Here is a 17925-nt window from a genome sequence, read left to right on the forward strand (position 1 = left end):
TCCCCTTGTTGCCAGGCTGGAGCACAGTGATGCGATCTTGGCTCACTGCAACCTCTGCCTCCCTGGTTCCAGTGATTCTCCTGCCTCAGCCTCCTGAGTAGCTAGGATTACAGGCACGCACCACCACGTCTGGCTAATTTTTGTATTTTTAATAGAGACAGGGTTTCACCATGTTGGTCAGGCTGGTCTCAAACTCCTCACCTCGTGATCCGCCTGCCTCGGCCTCCCAAAGTGTTGGGATTGCAGGTGTGAGCCACTGCGCCTGCCCAAAGATTTCTTAAAACATTTTCTCATAGGTGATTAGTAGATGTTGAGAGTGTGGGAGCATAGAAAATTTTCTAGGACATATTGTTAAGGAACTTTTGGATTACATAAGAATCTATGAAATTTTCTCTCTGAAGGACTTCTTAAAGTCTAAGAGAAGATAATCAAATACACTCATTATTATCTTCTTACTAGCTGCAGTTGGATGGCTCTCATGTGCTTTCTGTTGTTCTAAGTGAGGTCCATCTTGAACATAAGGAACAGAGACTGGGCCTGCATGTGGTCACATAGAGGAATGGGCACCCGGCAGTTGGTTTATATCATCATTGGGCATCATTTGGTGAATTTCTTATGGATAGTGTTTAGATAGGATAGGTCACATATACCCACATTCCATTTTATCAGATCATCAAAAAATTATTTAAATTATACCTATGTCAATATTTCCCAAACTTCCGTGATGATTTTTTAAAAATCTGAATGATGGTTAAACACAGATATTTTGAGGCCTTACACTAGACCTCCTGATTCAGAATCTGTAGAGAAGGGGTCCGTTAATATATAATTTCAATTTATTTTTCCAGGGGTTCTTATTAAGAAAAAGAAAAGCTAGAAAATAATATATTAGGATGGATAACAAAGTCTAGTCAGCCAAATTTAGCTATGGATTTTTTGAAAGCGCGTTTTATTCATTCTTGCGTACAATAAAACTCAAACTTTACAAATTTTCTGGGCTGCAGTAATCCCTCTGTACTTAAAATATAATAATATGTGCAAGTCTGATGATATTTACAGTTTCCTTTAAGGTCCTTAGATGGTGCATATTATGTTTCTTATGGTATGTAAACTTTTAATTTATCTTTTTAAAATTAAAATGTTTGTGGTTAAGTCTAAGGTAGGTGTGTATACCTACATTAAATATTAACTCACACATACATAACTACAGAGATATATAGACAAAATTAATGCTTTCTTTAACAACTTTTATCCATTACATCCAATAGGAAACCTTACAATTCTATGAAAACACATTATATATTCCTGAAATATGAATGTTTATACAAAGCAGACATTTTCTTCAGCTCTATTACATTTCTAACTTTGCAGGTATAGTGATCTTCTTAAGTATGACTCAATATTTGCAACACGGAATTTTTTTAAATATGGAAAATATTATTTGTTTGCCTAAATAATGAGGAAGAAACTCTTTAGAACCCATGGAATACTATTATAATATTAAAACTTATTTTTTTAATTTTCAACTTATTTATCATACACACAACAAAACTTGTCAACTGAAAATCTTTTTGGTGATAAGAACCCTGCTGGAGTTGAACAGTGAGTACAAAAAGAGGATAGAAACAGAATACTTAGCTTCACAGGACTCACAGCCTAGCACAGAAGATGAACATATAAACGTATCATAGAAACATCAGGGGACAAAAGCCAAGGAAGCTAGAGGCCTGTGGGCATCTGGTAAAAACTCATAAAGGACATAACCTAAAAGAAGAGCAATGAAGGCAAAACAGGAACTTCCTTCTGGAGAAGAAAGAGAATAACATTCCTGGATACAGTAGTGGGGGCTCAGAAATTGGACTTGACCAGTGGAGATTGTGGTGACGGAGTTTAGAGGCATGAATGCGACCGCGTGTCAAGTATAGAAGACTCAAGTAAGGCAATGAAAGACATGCATTAAAAATCTCTAAGGTGAATTTAGACTATAATCTGCAGACAATGAGGAGTCAAAGATTTTTTTACAAGAGTGATACTGTGAGGTGGGAGGGAAAATAATACAAATTAAAAGGAAGCTGTAATAAGCTGTGCAAGAGGTTTTGAGGGTTTAACCTGGAGGATTCAGACCAGTGGTTCTTCATCTTGGCTAAACATTTGAATCAGCTGGGGAGCTGCAAAAGTGTAATGGCCCAACTGTACTTTAGATCAAATACAGCAGCATCTCTGAAAGGGGTGAAACCAAGGCATTTGTACTGTTGAGAGTTCCCTTGGTGATTCTAATGTGCAGCCACAACTGAGAAGCAATTACATTGTTGGTTCTAGTGGGCTGAATGGCTGATGCATTTGGGTGATAAGAGCAAAGAAAATGTAAGATTGGTTCCTGAGATTCTTACTGGAGGAACTAAACTGTTCAGCATTAACACTGAGGGAAATATGAGGACGGGTAGTACTGTCAACATGATTATGAGTTCAATTTTTAATATTTTAAACTTCGAGAAATGCATGTTGCAATATTGTAGAGGTTCTTTCTGCACTTGTTTATAAAATATTATTATTAGGAGAAAGAGAAAAGTTCCTAAGGACAAAATAAAAAGACAAATAAGAATTTAAATATTAAGATTTCTATCAATAGAGTCTCTGAGTCTCCAGTCTCTGGAAACACAGTCTCCTCTTCCTGTTTTTATTTTATTTTATTTTATTTTATTTTATCTTATTTTTTGAGACATAGTCTCACTCTTGTCACCCAGGTTGGAGTGCAGTGGCGCGATCTCAGCTCACTGCAACCACCACCTCCCAGGTTCAAGTGATTCTCCTGCCTCAGCCTCCCGAGTAGCTGGGATTACAAGCGCCCGCCACCAAGTCCAGCTAACTTTTTTTTGTGTGTATTTTTGATAGAGATGATGTTTCACCTTGTTAGCCAAGCTGATCTGGAACTCCTGACCTCAGGTGATCCGCCCCCGCTTGGCCTCCCAATGTGCTGGGATTACAGGCGTGAGCCACTGCGCTGGGCTCTTCCCCCTGTTTAGCCTGAGTTGTTTATTATTTAGCTTCTACTACAACAAACAATCACATATTCATTCTATGAGCCAGGTTTTATGGTACAGGCTCAACAAAAGACAAGTAAGACTTAGTTTCAATTTTACTTAAAGCTTATCTTCCTTCCAGACTCTGGCCATTTATATCCCTGGCCTTCATTAGTAAACATCGCTGAGGCAGGGCAGGCTTTACCTACCCAGAAGCTGGATAATTCTTGCAATGAAACACTAAAACTAAAGGAGAGATCTAGAATTAAACAGCACTATTTCTCTGTGTCGCTGCTGGATTTCAGCATATAACTAAACCGGGCAGGTTAGGTACGGTGAACATGTGGGTAGGGGGATAAGAGTGAGATAACGATTTATTTGCCCCCAGATGATCTCTGCATGTGTAATCCTAGTAAAGTTCAGATTACCTCTATGCAATAACCTATAACTTATGTAAGTTATAAAAAATGTTGAAACAATGAAAACTACTAGGGTACTAGTCACAAAGAACTGTTAACATCTCAGCTTTTACTCTAGTTCCTCACACCAATCATTAAATTCGATACTCAGGTGTTCATAGAAAGATCAGTATTTGATAAGTGAATAATAATAATATAAAATAAGCCAAATTTTTGGTATTTTTGTGTGGCTAAGCAGTACTCCGCCTTTTTGCCAATGAGTATTATACTAATATTTTATGCAAGTGCCTTGCTTAAAATAACACATTGCCTTCATCATCCCCAATTTTAAATACTTCTGTGTTCCCAAAACTTGTGTATATTTAAAATGTTGGGTAAAGTTTAAAGTATTCAGAACACACAGAGGTGCAATATCTCTGAAGAAATAATGTTATTAGGTAAAGCTGAATTTAATAGAAGGTCTAAGTAAAAGAGATGTTTAAGATGTTAAGAAACTTAACAGTGACTAAAATTTGTTAATAAGTAGATGTTTTAGCTCAAAGTACTTACATTTAATGAATAATTAAATTTTTGAAGTTCAAAACCTTGAACAGGTTCAAGAAAATAAAGCAAGTTTTTCAAACTATGTGCCAAGAAGCTAGTAAATACTGTTTGGATTAGTAGTATTAATTTTATATTTATATGTATATTTCAATATGGATGTTTTCAATATTTAAATAACTGTTCCTCCTTTCTTTTGCAATTATAATTATGTTCATAGCCTGAAAAATGAGAAATTTATCTCTTATTATTGAGGTATTTAAAAATAGGGAACTGAACAATGAGATCACTTGGACTAGGGAAAGGGAACATCACACATCGGGGCCTATTATGGGGAGGGGGGAGGGGGGAGGGATTGCATGGGGAGTTATACCTGATGTAAATGACGAGTTGATGGGTGCTGACGAGTTGATGGGTGCAGCACACCAACATGGCACAAGTATACATATGTTACAAACCTGCACGTTATGCACATGTACCCTAGAACTTAAAGTATAATAATAATTAAAAAAAAAAGAATTAATGGACTAAAAAAGCCTACAAAGAGAAATTTATCTATTTATTTCTTCAAAAAATATTTATTGAGCACAAACTATAAGGTAAGCAAAGCATTGTTCTAAATCTGAAGAAAGGGCAGCAAATAGACAATAAGTAGTGCCCTTAAGCAGGACAGATGGACATTAAATAAGATGACAAAGTGTGGTTTAATATATTAGAATACAATAATTGCTATGGAGAAAAATAATGCAGAGAAAGATAGAAAAAATGTGGATGATGGTGGGAGGAGGCAGACTATAGCTTCCAATTAACAAATAAATAGTTGGAGAATTACAATGTAACCTAAAATTTAATCCTCACTATTAATAGTATAATTTTGATTTAAATAATACCTAAACGTTTTGGAAATAATGACAGTTAGTGAGTAACCATCATTCATGAACATGTATAATGTTATAATTCTTTCCAAAAGCAAAGTGGTATATTTATCAGATCCTAAGAATGTTCATAACCCTTCACTCAGGAATTCCAATTCTAGAAACTTAACTGAAGTAAATAGAATTATAGAAATAGTTTTTAAGAAATGCAATGCTCAACCCAGTTTTATTTTTAACAGTCAAAATGTGGAAACAAATTTGGAATTGGGAAGCCTGAATGTCCACCAATATTTACACAGAGCTCAATGCCATCCTTATACACATATTTTTTGTGGTCATTAAAAATTATACCTGCAAGACCTATAAATACATGGAAAATAAAAACAAAAATCAGGTAATTTTGTCATACATAAAATTTTCTTCAATTATGTTTACATATAGAAACGTTTACAAGCAAAACAAAAATATTTCAGAAAGTAAAATATACAGAAATAATCTGACTTAAGATGTTAGTCTTTTTTTTCTAGAATTACAGACTTTTCTAGTGAATGGGACTATACAGTCACCAAGTTTAACTTCTCAACCAATACAGTACCACTCTACATTACGCCTGAAAAGTGTAACTCTTTAGCTAATGTCAGAGATAGAGGACCACTCTCTGAAAAGATAGACTTTTACAAAACTTTCATGTTATCCTACAAGCCCCAAGTTTATCTGACTAAATTACAAGTTCCAGAGTGAGAACATAGGAGAGGACATAAGACAAGTGCCTTACTCATTTGTCTAACTACATGGAATTTTTCCAACTAGAGCTTGATATTAATAGTTTCTTCCCTGTGCACCATAGTTGAGGTTCAGATGCCCCGTACTGCCACAGCTAAATTCCCTTGCTCACAGTGCCATCCTTTTCGAGAGAAGACAGCCACTCTTTTTTCACCTCCTTCTTAAATAAAGTCTTCCTCATGGTTTACATCATGGTTTTTATCCTCTTTATTTAATAGTATAAATAACATTTGTAATAATAAGCATAATAATAACAGCAATATAAACACATTATAAAAGGAACATAATTAAGAAATAAATAGTGGAGACACTTAACAAATGTAAATTCTGTGAGTCCCTCTCTACCCCAAACCACAATGTAGGTACTTTATTTCTCTTTTCCAAATTAGGAAACTGGTGTTCAGGAAGACCAAATAACTTGCTGCAGTAACACAACTACAAATTTAGCTAAGCTGAAAATTTGTCCTCGAGTCTTAAAGAAGCCAAAACTAGTGTTTTGTGGTTCTTTCTTCCATTTTTACACATCATGATAGCCTTCCTAGGATCCTTCAGTTGGAAGAAATCTCTTTTTTCCTTTTCTCAAATGTACTTTGAATGTGAATTTATAGACTACCTTGTATGATATCATGGTTATTTGTATCTCTTTTTCTCATACCATCTAGCCATCTCTCTCTCTCTGTCACACACACACACACACACACACACAGAGACACACACAATCAGTGCAGAGGAAGAAAATATTTGCTCAACAAATACCTGCTAAACTGAAGTAAAGAGAATTCCAATTAACCTATCGCCAGTTACCCTTCCTTAGTTGTTTTAATTTCAGTATGAAAGATAGCATAAGTATGAAATCCCCCAAATCTACCATCAAAGACCAACCCTACTGACATAGGACTGTAAAAAATGTAGAGCAGTGAAAATGGAAAATAATTTTAATACTTCTAACGGACTAGAGTATATAAATCCTAGGTGGTGCTACACTTTACTATTGTAGTTATTGGCATTATGGAATGAAGTTTTAAATGGACTTTTTTCAAGTCAGATATCATTACAGAAACGGGGCTATAACTGCACACTGGTAAGTATCTAATGACTCATGAGTGCTTGCCAAAACATGCAGATTTTGAAAGAAAAAGTTCAACAATTTTTTGATTTACTACAGAGTAAATCACAGACGAGTTAATGTTGCATTTGGCCACGAAGTTGAGAATAAGATATAAAAATTAGCAAAATAAAAATATCTAACTAGCATAATCCTTTTCCTGGGAAAAGAAAAATATCCAACTAGCGTAACCCTTCCTGGGAAACTTTGATCATTACCCTGTGAAAGGTTTTCAAACAATTATGAATGTATTTACTCTAAGAATATTTCCATGAAATCATTGTCATGTATGGAAAGAGAAGTATATGCCTTTAATGAGCTGATTGGAAAGTAGGCAAACATGAGTGAATGAGGTTTGTATAGAGAATAAATAATAGATATTGAACTAACATAAAATCCAAATAGCCAGGAAGGCTATTCTTATTGGTTAAATATTTCTTCTTACAAAGAATGTTGAATTCAATGTTCAAAGGAGATGTTTTAGTCCATTTGTAAGAACATTCCTTTCTAAAGGCAATACTTTAATTCTAGATAAGTCAGTAACATATCCCATAAAAGGAGCCATACAAATTGATGTCCTCTGTGTTTTGAAGAGCATATCTTTAAAACTGGGAAACACATAGACTACTTGTGTATAACAAGTGTCATACTGGCATAAAATATCAAGTTTCCTTATAATTGTATTAATGTGATATAAAATGCAGTAAGAATATTTGATTAGCTCAACACATAAATTGTTGTCTAGTCTACTAAATCAGCTTTCTCCCCTCTTAATAATTAGCCTTCAAACCACTTCAATCATTCAACCAGTGTGATCAACTTTATCCTCTAATTATCTCATACCTCTTTTATGATTTTTTGTTTGTGTGTCTGCGTGTGTTTGTTTGTTTGTTTTTGAGACAGGGTCTCACTCTGTCATCAAGGCTGAAGTGCAGTGGCACAATCATGGCTCGCTGCAGCTTTGACCTCGTGGCCTCAGGTGCTCCTCCCACCTAAGCCTCCCAAGCAGCTACAGACTACAGGTGTGTGCCAACATGCCCAGATTATTTTTGTGTTTTTTGAAGAGACCGGGTTTGTCCATGTTGCCCAGACTGGTCTTGAACCCCTGGGCTCAAACAATTCACCAGTCTCAGCCTCCCAAAGGACTGGAATTAAAGGCATGAGCCACCACGCCTAGTCTGTGTTTTTCTATATCAAGCCACTCATTAATTTTAAGCTATAGCCTCTTAATTGTCATACCTGCCTCCAATCTAATAGAGTAACAATGACCATTCTATTCTTCTGTCTGAAATATATTATTACTGATTTGGAATACAACTATTTTAGTATAACGTCTCTTCTGACTTTCTTATTGTCCACCTCTCTAATTCATCACTGTTTGTCTCACTCACAGTAAACTATTTTCATTTACTTAACTCCCCGTGATATTTCACACTTCATGTCTGTTCTCCTTATTGTGCCCCAGGTCTCGCTACTTTGTGATTACTAAGCATCTTTCAAGCTCAGCATAAGTGTAACCTCTTCTTGAAATTGATCTCTAGCCACTCTTTCATCAACACCCCAGTAGTTGGATTCTTCTTCTCATGCATCTTTTAAGGTTAGCTAGACCTAAAATTCAAAGTGTATTTTTGCTACACAGGAGTTATTTACTCTGAGCAAATTAACCTCACTATGCATCAGTTATCTCATCTGTATAATACATATAATAATGTAATAACAATATAATATAAAGGCTATTGCTTCAATGAAAGTAAAGTGCATTGCCCAAAATATTTAGGTCTTTTTCTAGGACCTGTGCTCACTGTTTATACTTACGTAATACTGGTAAGCGTGGTTTGCCATAATTTATTTTTTCTTTGTGTCCCTGAGCAGACTCTCTGAACATCTTGAGAGAAGATATGTAGTAAATTACTCAACTCTATCTCAGCACCTAATCTGTGAGTACTAACGACTGGTATCCACTTCTCACATGAACGTTCACTAAGTGCTAATGCTGTGCTTGATGGATTGGAAGTATGTGTTATACGGCCAGGTGCAGTGGTTCATGCCTGTAATCCTAGCCCTTTGAGAGGCCGAGGGGCAGATTGCCTGAGCTCAGGAGATCTAGAACAGCCTGGGCAACACAGTGAAACCCAGTCTCTATTAAAATACAAAAGATATTAGCTGGGCATGGTGGCACACACCTGTAGTGCCAGCTACTTGGGAGGCTCAGGCAGGAGAATTGCTTGAACCCAGGAGGTGGAGGTTTTAGTGAGCTGAAATCGAGTCACTGCACTCCAGCCTGGGAGACAGAGCAAGACTCTGAAAGAAAAAAAAATATCCTTTCCTCTTACTTAGCAGACAAGAACATGTAAAGAAGGGACTTATATGGGCAAATAGTTACATAGGGAAGAAAGCTGTGAATACCATTAAATAGAAAGTGACCAAAGCATGGAATTCGAGAGGAGAAAAATATTTCCATCTTCATAGGGTGGAAGAATGGAGGAAAAATAGCGGTGGAAGTAATGGAAAGGAAATAAGGAAGATTTTAAGGAGTCTATAGCATTTGAGTTGAGACTTGGAAAGACAGCTAGGATTGGAACAAAGAGATACCCAAGAGATCAAGTTAGAAATATCAGATAGAGAGGAAAAAATTAAAGTACAGTAGGGGAAGTGCTGAGTATGTTTAGTTGCTAGCAAATAGGCTACTACAGTAAAGTTCACAATAGCAAAATTGGTGTCTTTTCACCAACAAACATAGAGTCGAGATTGATGGTTTGGGAGCTTAACCAAATTTGGAAATGTTGAACATCAAAGCATACTCTTAGGCATAGCAGCTACATTATGGGATTAGATTATCATAGTTGTACTGACATTTTCAAAGTCTTGAACAAGTGGCTGACACATTAATTGTTATTTAATAAAGGTGAAGAAAACTGAAAAAAAAATTCAAGAAAATGCTTGCTACAGTTGTTTTAAAACCCTTAAAGAGTGAAAGCACAGAAATAATCTTCAAAAGAAAGCAGCAATTTTTCTTCTTGCTAGTATCATTTAAATACAACACTCATACTACATTCAAATGTGAATAGTAACAGAGCATTACCTCATCTGATGAATGGAAGAAGCTATTTTTCTACCACTAACTGGCATGAGAAAGAGCAAAACTCCTGGAGGAAATTAGCAAATCTTAAAGGTGTGGATGACATTCTGTAGTATTGCTTGTCCAAAAAAAATGACACAAATTATAGCACTGAACTCTAAAGCCAAACAACAGCACACAGTCTCTCCGTGGCAAAATGTACTTTTTTCCAGGGATTAATCTCCAAACATGCCAACATTTTAGTGTAAATTTGCTGTATATTACAAGTAACACTAAGGAATCAGCTGAATCTATCTGTCTCTCTCTTAAACAGACACACACATACACACAGAGGAATTTTCCACTGGAGAACACAAGAAAACACCTTTTTATGCTCCAGAAAACAATCATACATTTAAGAAATATTTTCTATATTTATGTTATTTCAGTGATTGTATGTGTTTGTGGGTGAAATTAAAACTGTTACTGATACTAATTTAAAAGCAAATGCTGGCTGGGTGTGTTGGCTCGTGCCTGTAATCCCACACTTTTGGAGGCTGAGGCAGGTGGATTACTTCAGGTCAGGAGTTCGAGACCAGACTGGCCAACATGCTGAAACTCCCTCTCTACTAAAAATACAAAAATTAGTCAGGTATGGTGGCACATGCCTGTAATCCCAGCAATTTGGGAGGCTGTGGCAGAAGAATCATTTGAACCCAAAAAGCAGAGGTTGCAGTGAGCCAAGATCATGCCACTGCACTCCAGCCTGGGAGACAGAGGGAGATTCTGTTTCAAAAAAGAAAGAAAGAAAGGAAAGAAAGAAAGAGAGAGAGAAAGAGAGAAAGAGGAAGGAAGGAAGGAAGGAAGGAAGAAAAAGGAAAGCAAATGCTGAATATGTTCTCAAAATAAAGGCAAATACTATTTGCTTGTTTTTTTAAAAAACAACCGAAATTATGCAACTAGTTCTCAATACATTTTCTAAAACCAATACAATAAGTGGTAATTTAACAATTTATACAGATGAATATATAAGCAAAAGCATAGGAATGCTAAAAGGTTGAATTCAGGGCTGAGTTATGCACTGGGAACAAGAGTCACAGTGCTGAGGGTCCACTATACTTTTAGAGGATAATGGAAATGTTTCAATTTTCATTTCTTTTAAGACCAGAAGAAAAAATGACTATAATAATATTGGATATATAACAATGAAAGCAATCTGAATTACATCCATCTTTTTATAATCACGGTTGTATAATCTAATGTTTTTATGGTTAAATTTTTTAACAGTTGTATAATATAATTTTTTATTATATAGAAATGGGCTCAAGAAGGCAAAAGTGCCTAAGGCTCATTAAAGTCAAGATGTCATCCTGCCTGAAGTTACTTCTGGTGCTGAAAGAAGGGAAATAGTATCACAGGAGCGTATGTAAAAAGAGCTCATCAACTTTTTCATAATGTTTTATTTACTTATAATATATTAAGTGGATATAATATAATGAGATTTGATAAAACTCTTGGGTACATACAAGTTTGCCTGTTTTTGCTAGCATTTTATTTTATTTTATAATTCACAATCAAAATATTAATCATCCTTTTGAGTCAATGAATTAATTGACACTTATTAGAATTTTAAGTATAGAATCTGAGAATTTCTCTTTAAGATAAACTATTAATCTGGTCTTCATCAAATATTTTTTACCTCTGAAATGAACAAACATTCTTTGGGAAAAAATGTGTCATATCAAGAGAAATGTGATTTTAATTTACAGAATCATTCTTCTAACCAAAAATTAGACCATGAACTTTTTTCAAAAATTATATTGGTTATGGATTTTTAACAGGGTATGAATAAAGTTGGAGTATAATAAAGTTGGTATGGCAACAAAAGGTATACGGTATTTCCACCAGATTTTCGTATTTCAAAATTTATTATTTTGTTCTAACTCTAGAACTTAATAAGAACAAACTTCAAAATATAAGAGAAATGAAAATGCAAAGGTTAATTAAAGATGAAAATATTTGAAAATGAGAATTTAAAAAATGCATAAATCAAGGAGACTCGCATAGAGCTTTAGCGTAGTACTTTTTACAAAGCAGATATTTATTTTCTAATAAATTAGCTGTTTTTAATTTAAAAGACTATTTTCACTAGACTGTAAGCTCCATGAAGAGAAGCCTTTTTGTTTTGTTTTGTTTTGTTTTGTTTTGTTTTGTTTTGTTCACTGCTGTACCTCCATCATATGGTACAGTAGCTGGTATATAGTATGTGTTCAATTCACGTATGTCATGGACCAGTCAACTAGAGTTGAGCTTCATAAAGAAGATAGGACTGAAGCCATAAAATTGTTATTTGATAGTAATAATTTCTGCAGGCATTACATCTTGACTATGTTTGTAAAAATAAAGTCAGGAAAAGTATCTATGTATTTGTAATCAGTACAGAACCACTGCAAACTTGGTTGTATTCAGTGAGTAAATCTGAAGGATCTCGAAAGCTGAACGTCTGGGATGGTCAGTGAAAACCCAGGAGGAGCAATCCACACAAGGAGAATATAATTAATTGTATTCTTGCAGCTATTTCTCAAAAGACAGCTCAAAATGCAGATGGTTTTGAAAAAAAAAAAAGTGCAGCCCACAGATGATATTAAGATGGCAGCACAGATGCAGAGAGAAATGTATCTTAATAATGACTTTATAATATGCTGAAAATACCAAGAAGTTTTCCAAATGGTACATTCAAATTATAAAATAGTATCTATCCCCTAAAGTGTAATTAATGTCAGATTTTCTGTGAGTATTTTTGGCTTATTTTTTGTATTTAAGATACATTAGGTAAAAATAAAGATCAATCTTTTTTAACATAGTAGGAAAATACTAGCAAGATGAATGTCCAAGTGTGTGTTTGACATCAAACAAGGAAGAGAACGGAAACAAAAAAGAGCGAGAGAGAGAAGGGGTGGTGAACATCTGGGGTGGTTTCTTTTCTAGAAACAGGAAAAAGGTCATATCCCACCCAGTGAGAAGAAGTGACCCCCTCAAAAATGTAAGTGATCTTGCTTGACCTGTGATGCGAGCATGGGGATGACCTCGGCTGTTAAACTGCAATGTGTGTTTCTTGTTAGAAAAAGTGAGAGAGTTGTGCTCTGCCATAAAAGAATGTGAGGGATATGAAGGTGCTGAAAAGCAGAAGAAGGAAGTGGAGCATGGGGAACTTGATACAAGCTATGGAAAAATGAAATATTAAGTTAGCCGTGCCTTTAGAACTGTTTGGTAGAAAAGAAAGATACAAAGAAATACATGCATGTATACTCCTGTATGCTTACTCCCACACACAACACATACACATATATTCTTGTTGCTGTGTTTAATTGTGAGGATCAATTCTTTCTCTGATAATCTCTTATACTTATCGTTAAAATCATGATATAGATCTGGACGAGAATAGGCCTGTGGGTATATCTTTAATAGCCCAAAATATCCCATACTATTTTCCATGAAATCCTAGAGGCCCAAGTCTAAAATATAAACTTGTGTTAGTTCAACTTTCAGTTCTTTTACGTATAACAATGCCACATCAATGCCTTTATCCAATGCTTCACAGCATCCTCTTAATTTTTTATTCTATGAAATAAGTGGGCTCTCTGCTCAAAATATTAATAGTCAAAAAATTCCCCATTACAATACAAATGAAAGTTAACTTTAAATGTCTTGACCTACATAAACTCATAACATTTGTTTCATCTTTTAAAGACTCTTTCATCCCTTTCTCTTCTCCTGCTCTCTCTATCCCCTCAAACTCCCTTGAGATCTTCTCCACAGAGCCCCATTATTTAAATAACAGCGTACCCAGCAAACAGCTGTGGAAGGGAAGAATTGAATTGAAATTCAAGGCCAAACCAGGACAGAAATTTTGGGTACAATCTCAAATCTGTTGGTATAAAGAAAACTGAAAATTTTTGAGTTTTCAATTTTGTTATTACTAAGTGGTGGTGATTTGGGGTTTGTTACATCAGTTTTATTACAGAAATATAAGGAAGATAAAATGGAAAGATTTGGGTTTGTCAGGTTATTTATAATAAAAATCTTATTTATTCGGTTTTCGTTATGAGTCAAGGGTTTGGTTTATCTATTTCAAAAGTCCCTGATTCAAACTTTATAGGGCCAGGATTTGTCAATAGTCCAATGAACTCAAAGAAACTGACACTTTTATTTTATAGGATGTTCTCAGCATGAATGGAGAGGAAATTACTAGTAACGAGTCAACTAAAAAATACAGAACTGGAAAATGATAAGCCTTCCTCTAGCCCACCATCATATATTCTCATGAAAATCTGAGGCATTATTATATTATTTCAGTAACATAAAATGTTTAAGAAGAAAGTCAACTCTAGCAAATGCTTTAGTTAAATCTTGGAGAGCACACTGGATAACAATTTTCTCTTGCTTCCCCCTTCCCCCAGGGTGTCCTTCCTGCCGTCTCAAAGTGGGATGAGCTAGTTGACATTTAGTAGTTCAAACCAAATTTAATATTAAGCATATGTAGTTATATTTGAAATATATAAATAAAAGTGTTACTAGAAGTGATTATCCAGTAACTTGTGGTTGCACCTATCTCAAGGACTTATTCATCGCATCATGGATTTTCTCCTTATTTTCCTTTTACCATCCTGCTGCTCTCCACCAGAGGGCAGGCAGGGGCAAGGAGAAGGCGACCTTGTTAGGCAATCTGGTGGAAAAAAAAAAAAAAAGTTTGATAGGACAGGAAGTGAAAAGTATTGCCTAAAATAAGATTTGAAGATTATCTGCCAATTTTATATATTTTTCCATATCCCCATCTCTCCTTCATATGGAAAAATGAGGATTGGCACTTATTGTGAGCAATTTGAGTAAAGTATTTTCCGTGCATCTGGGTTCACTGGTGAAACATGAACCATCAAAGTTCAACATGTTGCATCAATTTCTTTTCACCTGGCAAAATGAGTGATTGTGCCAGTTTTTAAAACTTGTGTTTTTTGTAGTTACTTCCTGTGAGTCAAATGGTTATATAAAATATGAATAACAATTTCCAATTTTACTCTGAAGGAAATTACTTCAAAATTACAATCCTATATATATTTATATGATTTGGCTATATATCTGATCTAGAATTTGTAAAGAATATCTGGATTTTACTGTAGACATGCAACTAATTTATTAGGGTACTATACTTATATAAGCAACTCCGTTTCTACTGTGTCAATATAAATGAAGACTATAATTCTAGAGAAATCATACAGAAGATTCTGTGAACTGTACTTGTTTTTTCCTCCAGAAAGGCACTAAGAATGTGTAATGAATCATGAATAAAATGGCACTAGGGGCACATGAACGAACTAGAAGAACAAATCTATTTTTAAAGATTGATTTCATTTTAAAATTCTAGGTAACAAAATTTTAAAGTAACCAAAAAATCAAATATCTTATTTTTTCTGGTAATTCATAAATTCTAAACATTTAAATATGAGTAAAATAAATTTTATGATGACTTTAAAAAGTATATCTTTTAAGAAAAACTTTAAAGAATAATTTCAAGGCTAAACTGATTGCATCCTTCAATATCTACTTTAATTAGCTGACTGCCATTACTCACTTTACATTTCCTTTCACATCATATTGTACTCATCTTAAGTGGAATCAAAACTTTGACATGCACTGACATTGACTTCATGAAATGCAACGTTTTGACATTTTTTGAAGGATTTTTTTATTTCATACTAATAAATGGAAGGGTTTTGAATTTCAATGGCTGAAAGGAAGTCAGATTTTTGTTATATGAATCCAGGGTAACTTCATTCATGGATCAAAAAAGACCTCTTGGGGCTTACGAAATCTTTATTATTTTCAAGCTACAAAAAAATAGTTTGGTAGAGAACTGGATAATAGGAAACACATTCTTCTGCGATCAATCCACTTTGGGGTGGTTTCCAGCTGTGAGACAGTCTCTCAAACTTAAAAGTTCTCCAAAGTTCTCCTTGGCCTGGAGCCCAATTTCACTTATAACAGAATATGACTGTGTGAAAAAAAAAAGCATTACAAAATATGGCAATTTGTGTTACCTTGCTAAAAAGTTAATATGATTTATGACACTACTAAGGGTTGTTAATGCTTCAAATAGTTAGATTTTAATGTTTAGAATTAGCACAATTTAAATTTTCACCTACTATTTTAGATTATACTAGTTCTTATAGGCTGAGGAATATGTCCCTAAACTAAGATTTCTACTTTATTATGCTAAGTATGCCACATTGGAAAGGGCTGCTGGAGAAACATAATTTATACAGTTAGTGTATAAAATATTATTATAATAAGTTGTAATCATCATAACAGAGGTAATGAACTCTTTCTTTGTATAAAATAGTTTGCAATATTAAATGCATACGTTACAATCATGAGAAATAAAAATCATTAAATTATACTGAATTTTGGTGAATTTTAATATCAAAAAGTTTACAAGTGTCTACACTTAAAATTATTCAAAAATGAAATAATTATAAAGTGATTCCAAAAAATAAGTTTCCATTTGTAATTTTGCAATTCACCCATCACTAATAGGACAAATCTACTAGTAATGATGATGACATCCATATATTATAATATCTTATTATCCAGTCTAGTTATCTAGTTCTTAACAGTCTTGTGAGAGGTAAAGACATAATTTATATTCCCTTATGACAGACTGCTCTGTGGCCATAAAATGTGGGAATTCTTGTTTAACAAGACCTGTCTTCAAGCCAAGCCCATCTATTTGGAAGAAACCTTGAATCATCAATTTTATCACATGGTAAAAAGTTAAAATAGGCATTTACCATTACTTATAAATACAGTTCAAAATATTTATCCTAAAAGTGACAGTGCCAGTGGTGAATAAAACTTCTTTATTTAGATGGGCTAATCAATTAAACTGTAAAAGAACAGGACTCTAACTGATTTATTTTAAAACTAATAAGGATGTTCTGAAATAAATCATTAAAGTATACTAGATTTTTTTCTTATGAAGCCTATAGGAATGACATTATAATTACCTAATCATATAATTGTATTAAAGCAAGGAACAATAAAACATTTCCCAAGGTGGTTGCTTCTATGTATGTAGTTTCAATTACTATCTTCAAACTGACATGCAAATTCACACCTCCAGCTCTCACCTATTTTCCTGAGTTACAGATTTGCAACTGAGATTTGGATATCTCACAATAAACATGCCCACAAATAAACTCAGTATCTCTCTTTTCGGATCCTTGCCTTTTCCTGGGTTTCCATCTCAGTGCAAATGTGGACTCACCAATTCAGAAATGTACAAGACTAAATAAGACCCATCTCTTCTTCATACCGCACCTCTGACCAATCAGTAAACAAGTGTGATGGAGTTTTTATTTTTTGTCTCTCTCTAGTCAATGCTATTAGTTCCTAATGCCTAATGATTTGACCTAACTCTAGTCTCTCCCCACTTTCTAAATACCTGGAATTTCCCCACAAGCTTCAATGCCTCCAGGCTTGCTGGTCCTCACTGCACCCCTTCAGTTTTCCATCCATTACCCACAGGCTGCCAGGAAACATTTCCAAAAGAGCAAATCTATTTATGTCATTTCTTTATTTAAAGTACGTCTGTTCTATAATTTCAGAACGGAGTAAATTCTGCTTATCCTGTATGTTTATCCCTTAACATTCAGACTTTTACTCCTCACACAAGCACCATCAATCCAAATCCTTGGTTGCTCTCTGAATATAAATAATGTTATAAATTTACTTATTTTTTACCATTAAAAAGTTTCTCCTTGTCCCTTTCACCTACTGACCTTACCCCCACTCTTCTATTTTTAAGGTTTTGCTCATTCACCTCATTTGAGAAGATTTTTCTGATCTGCCAATATCAGATTTCACCTCTATACTCTTACAGCATTTGCTTACTATCTACCTACATCATGGTGTTTTTCACTATGCACCATAACTGTTTGTCGTCTCATTTGCTTGTATCAACTCATTTGCTGGTCTCATTTGCTTGTCTCATTTGTTTGTCTCAATTTACTGTAAGCTTTCTAAAAACAAGATTTATGCCTTTAAATTATTTTTCATAAAAGCGACGTTT

At 34.5% G+C, this 17925-nt stretch overlaps 1 protein-coding gene across 2 annotated transcripts in view; it reads right to left on the reverse strand.

The window, feature by feature from the left end:
- Positions 1-17925, reverse strand: part of AGMO (alkylglycerol monooxygenase) — a 357556-nt gene that overhangs the window by 82385 nt on the left and 257246 nt on the right. The window contains exon 13 of one of the 2 annotated variants that reach the window (XM_033193229.1): positions 15519-15849. The exons of the other annotated variant lie outside the window; for it this stretch is intronic. Within the exon in view, the coding sequence (XP_033049120.1) occupies positions 15742-15849 (108 nt within the window). The 3' untranslated portion in view covers positions 15519-15741. Of the gene's footprint in view, positions 1-15518; positions 15850-17925 lie in introns of those variants that run through there. 2 annotated transcript variants of the gene reach the window in all.

This window comes from Trachypithecus francoisi, unplaced genomic scaffold, assembly GCF_009764315.1.
Source record: "Trachypithecus francoisi isolate TF-2019V2 unplaced genomic scaffold, Tfra_2.0 Lachesis_group4, whole genome shotgun sequence".
Taxonomy (NCBI): domain Eukaryota; kingdom Metazoa; phylum Chordata; class Mammalia; order Primates; family Cercopithecidae; genus Trachypithecus; species Trachypithecus francoisi.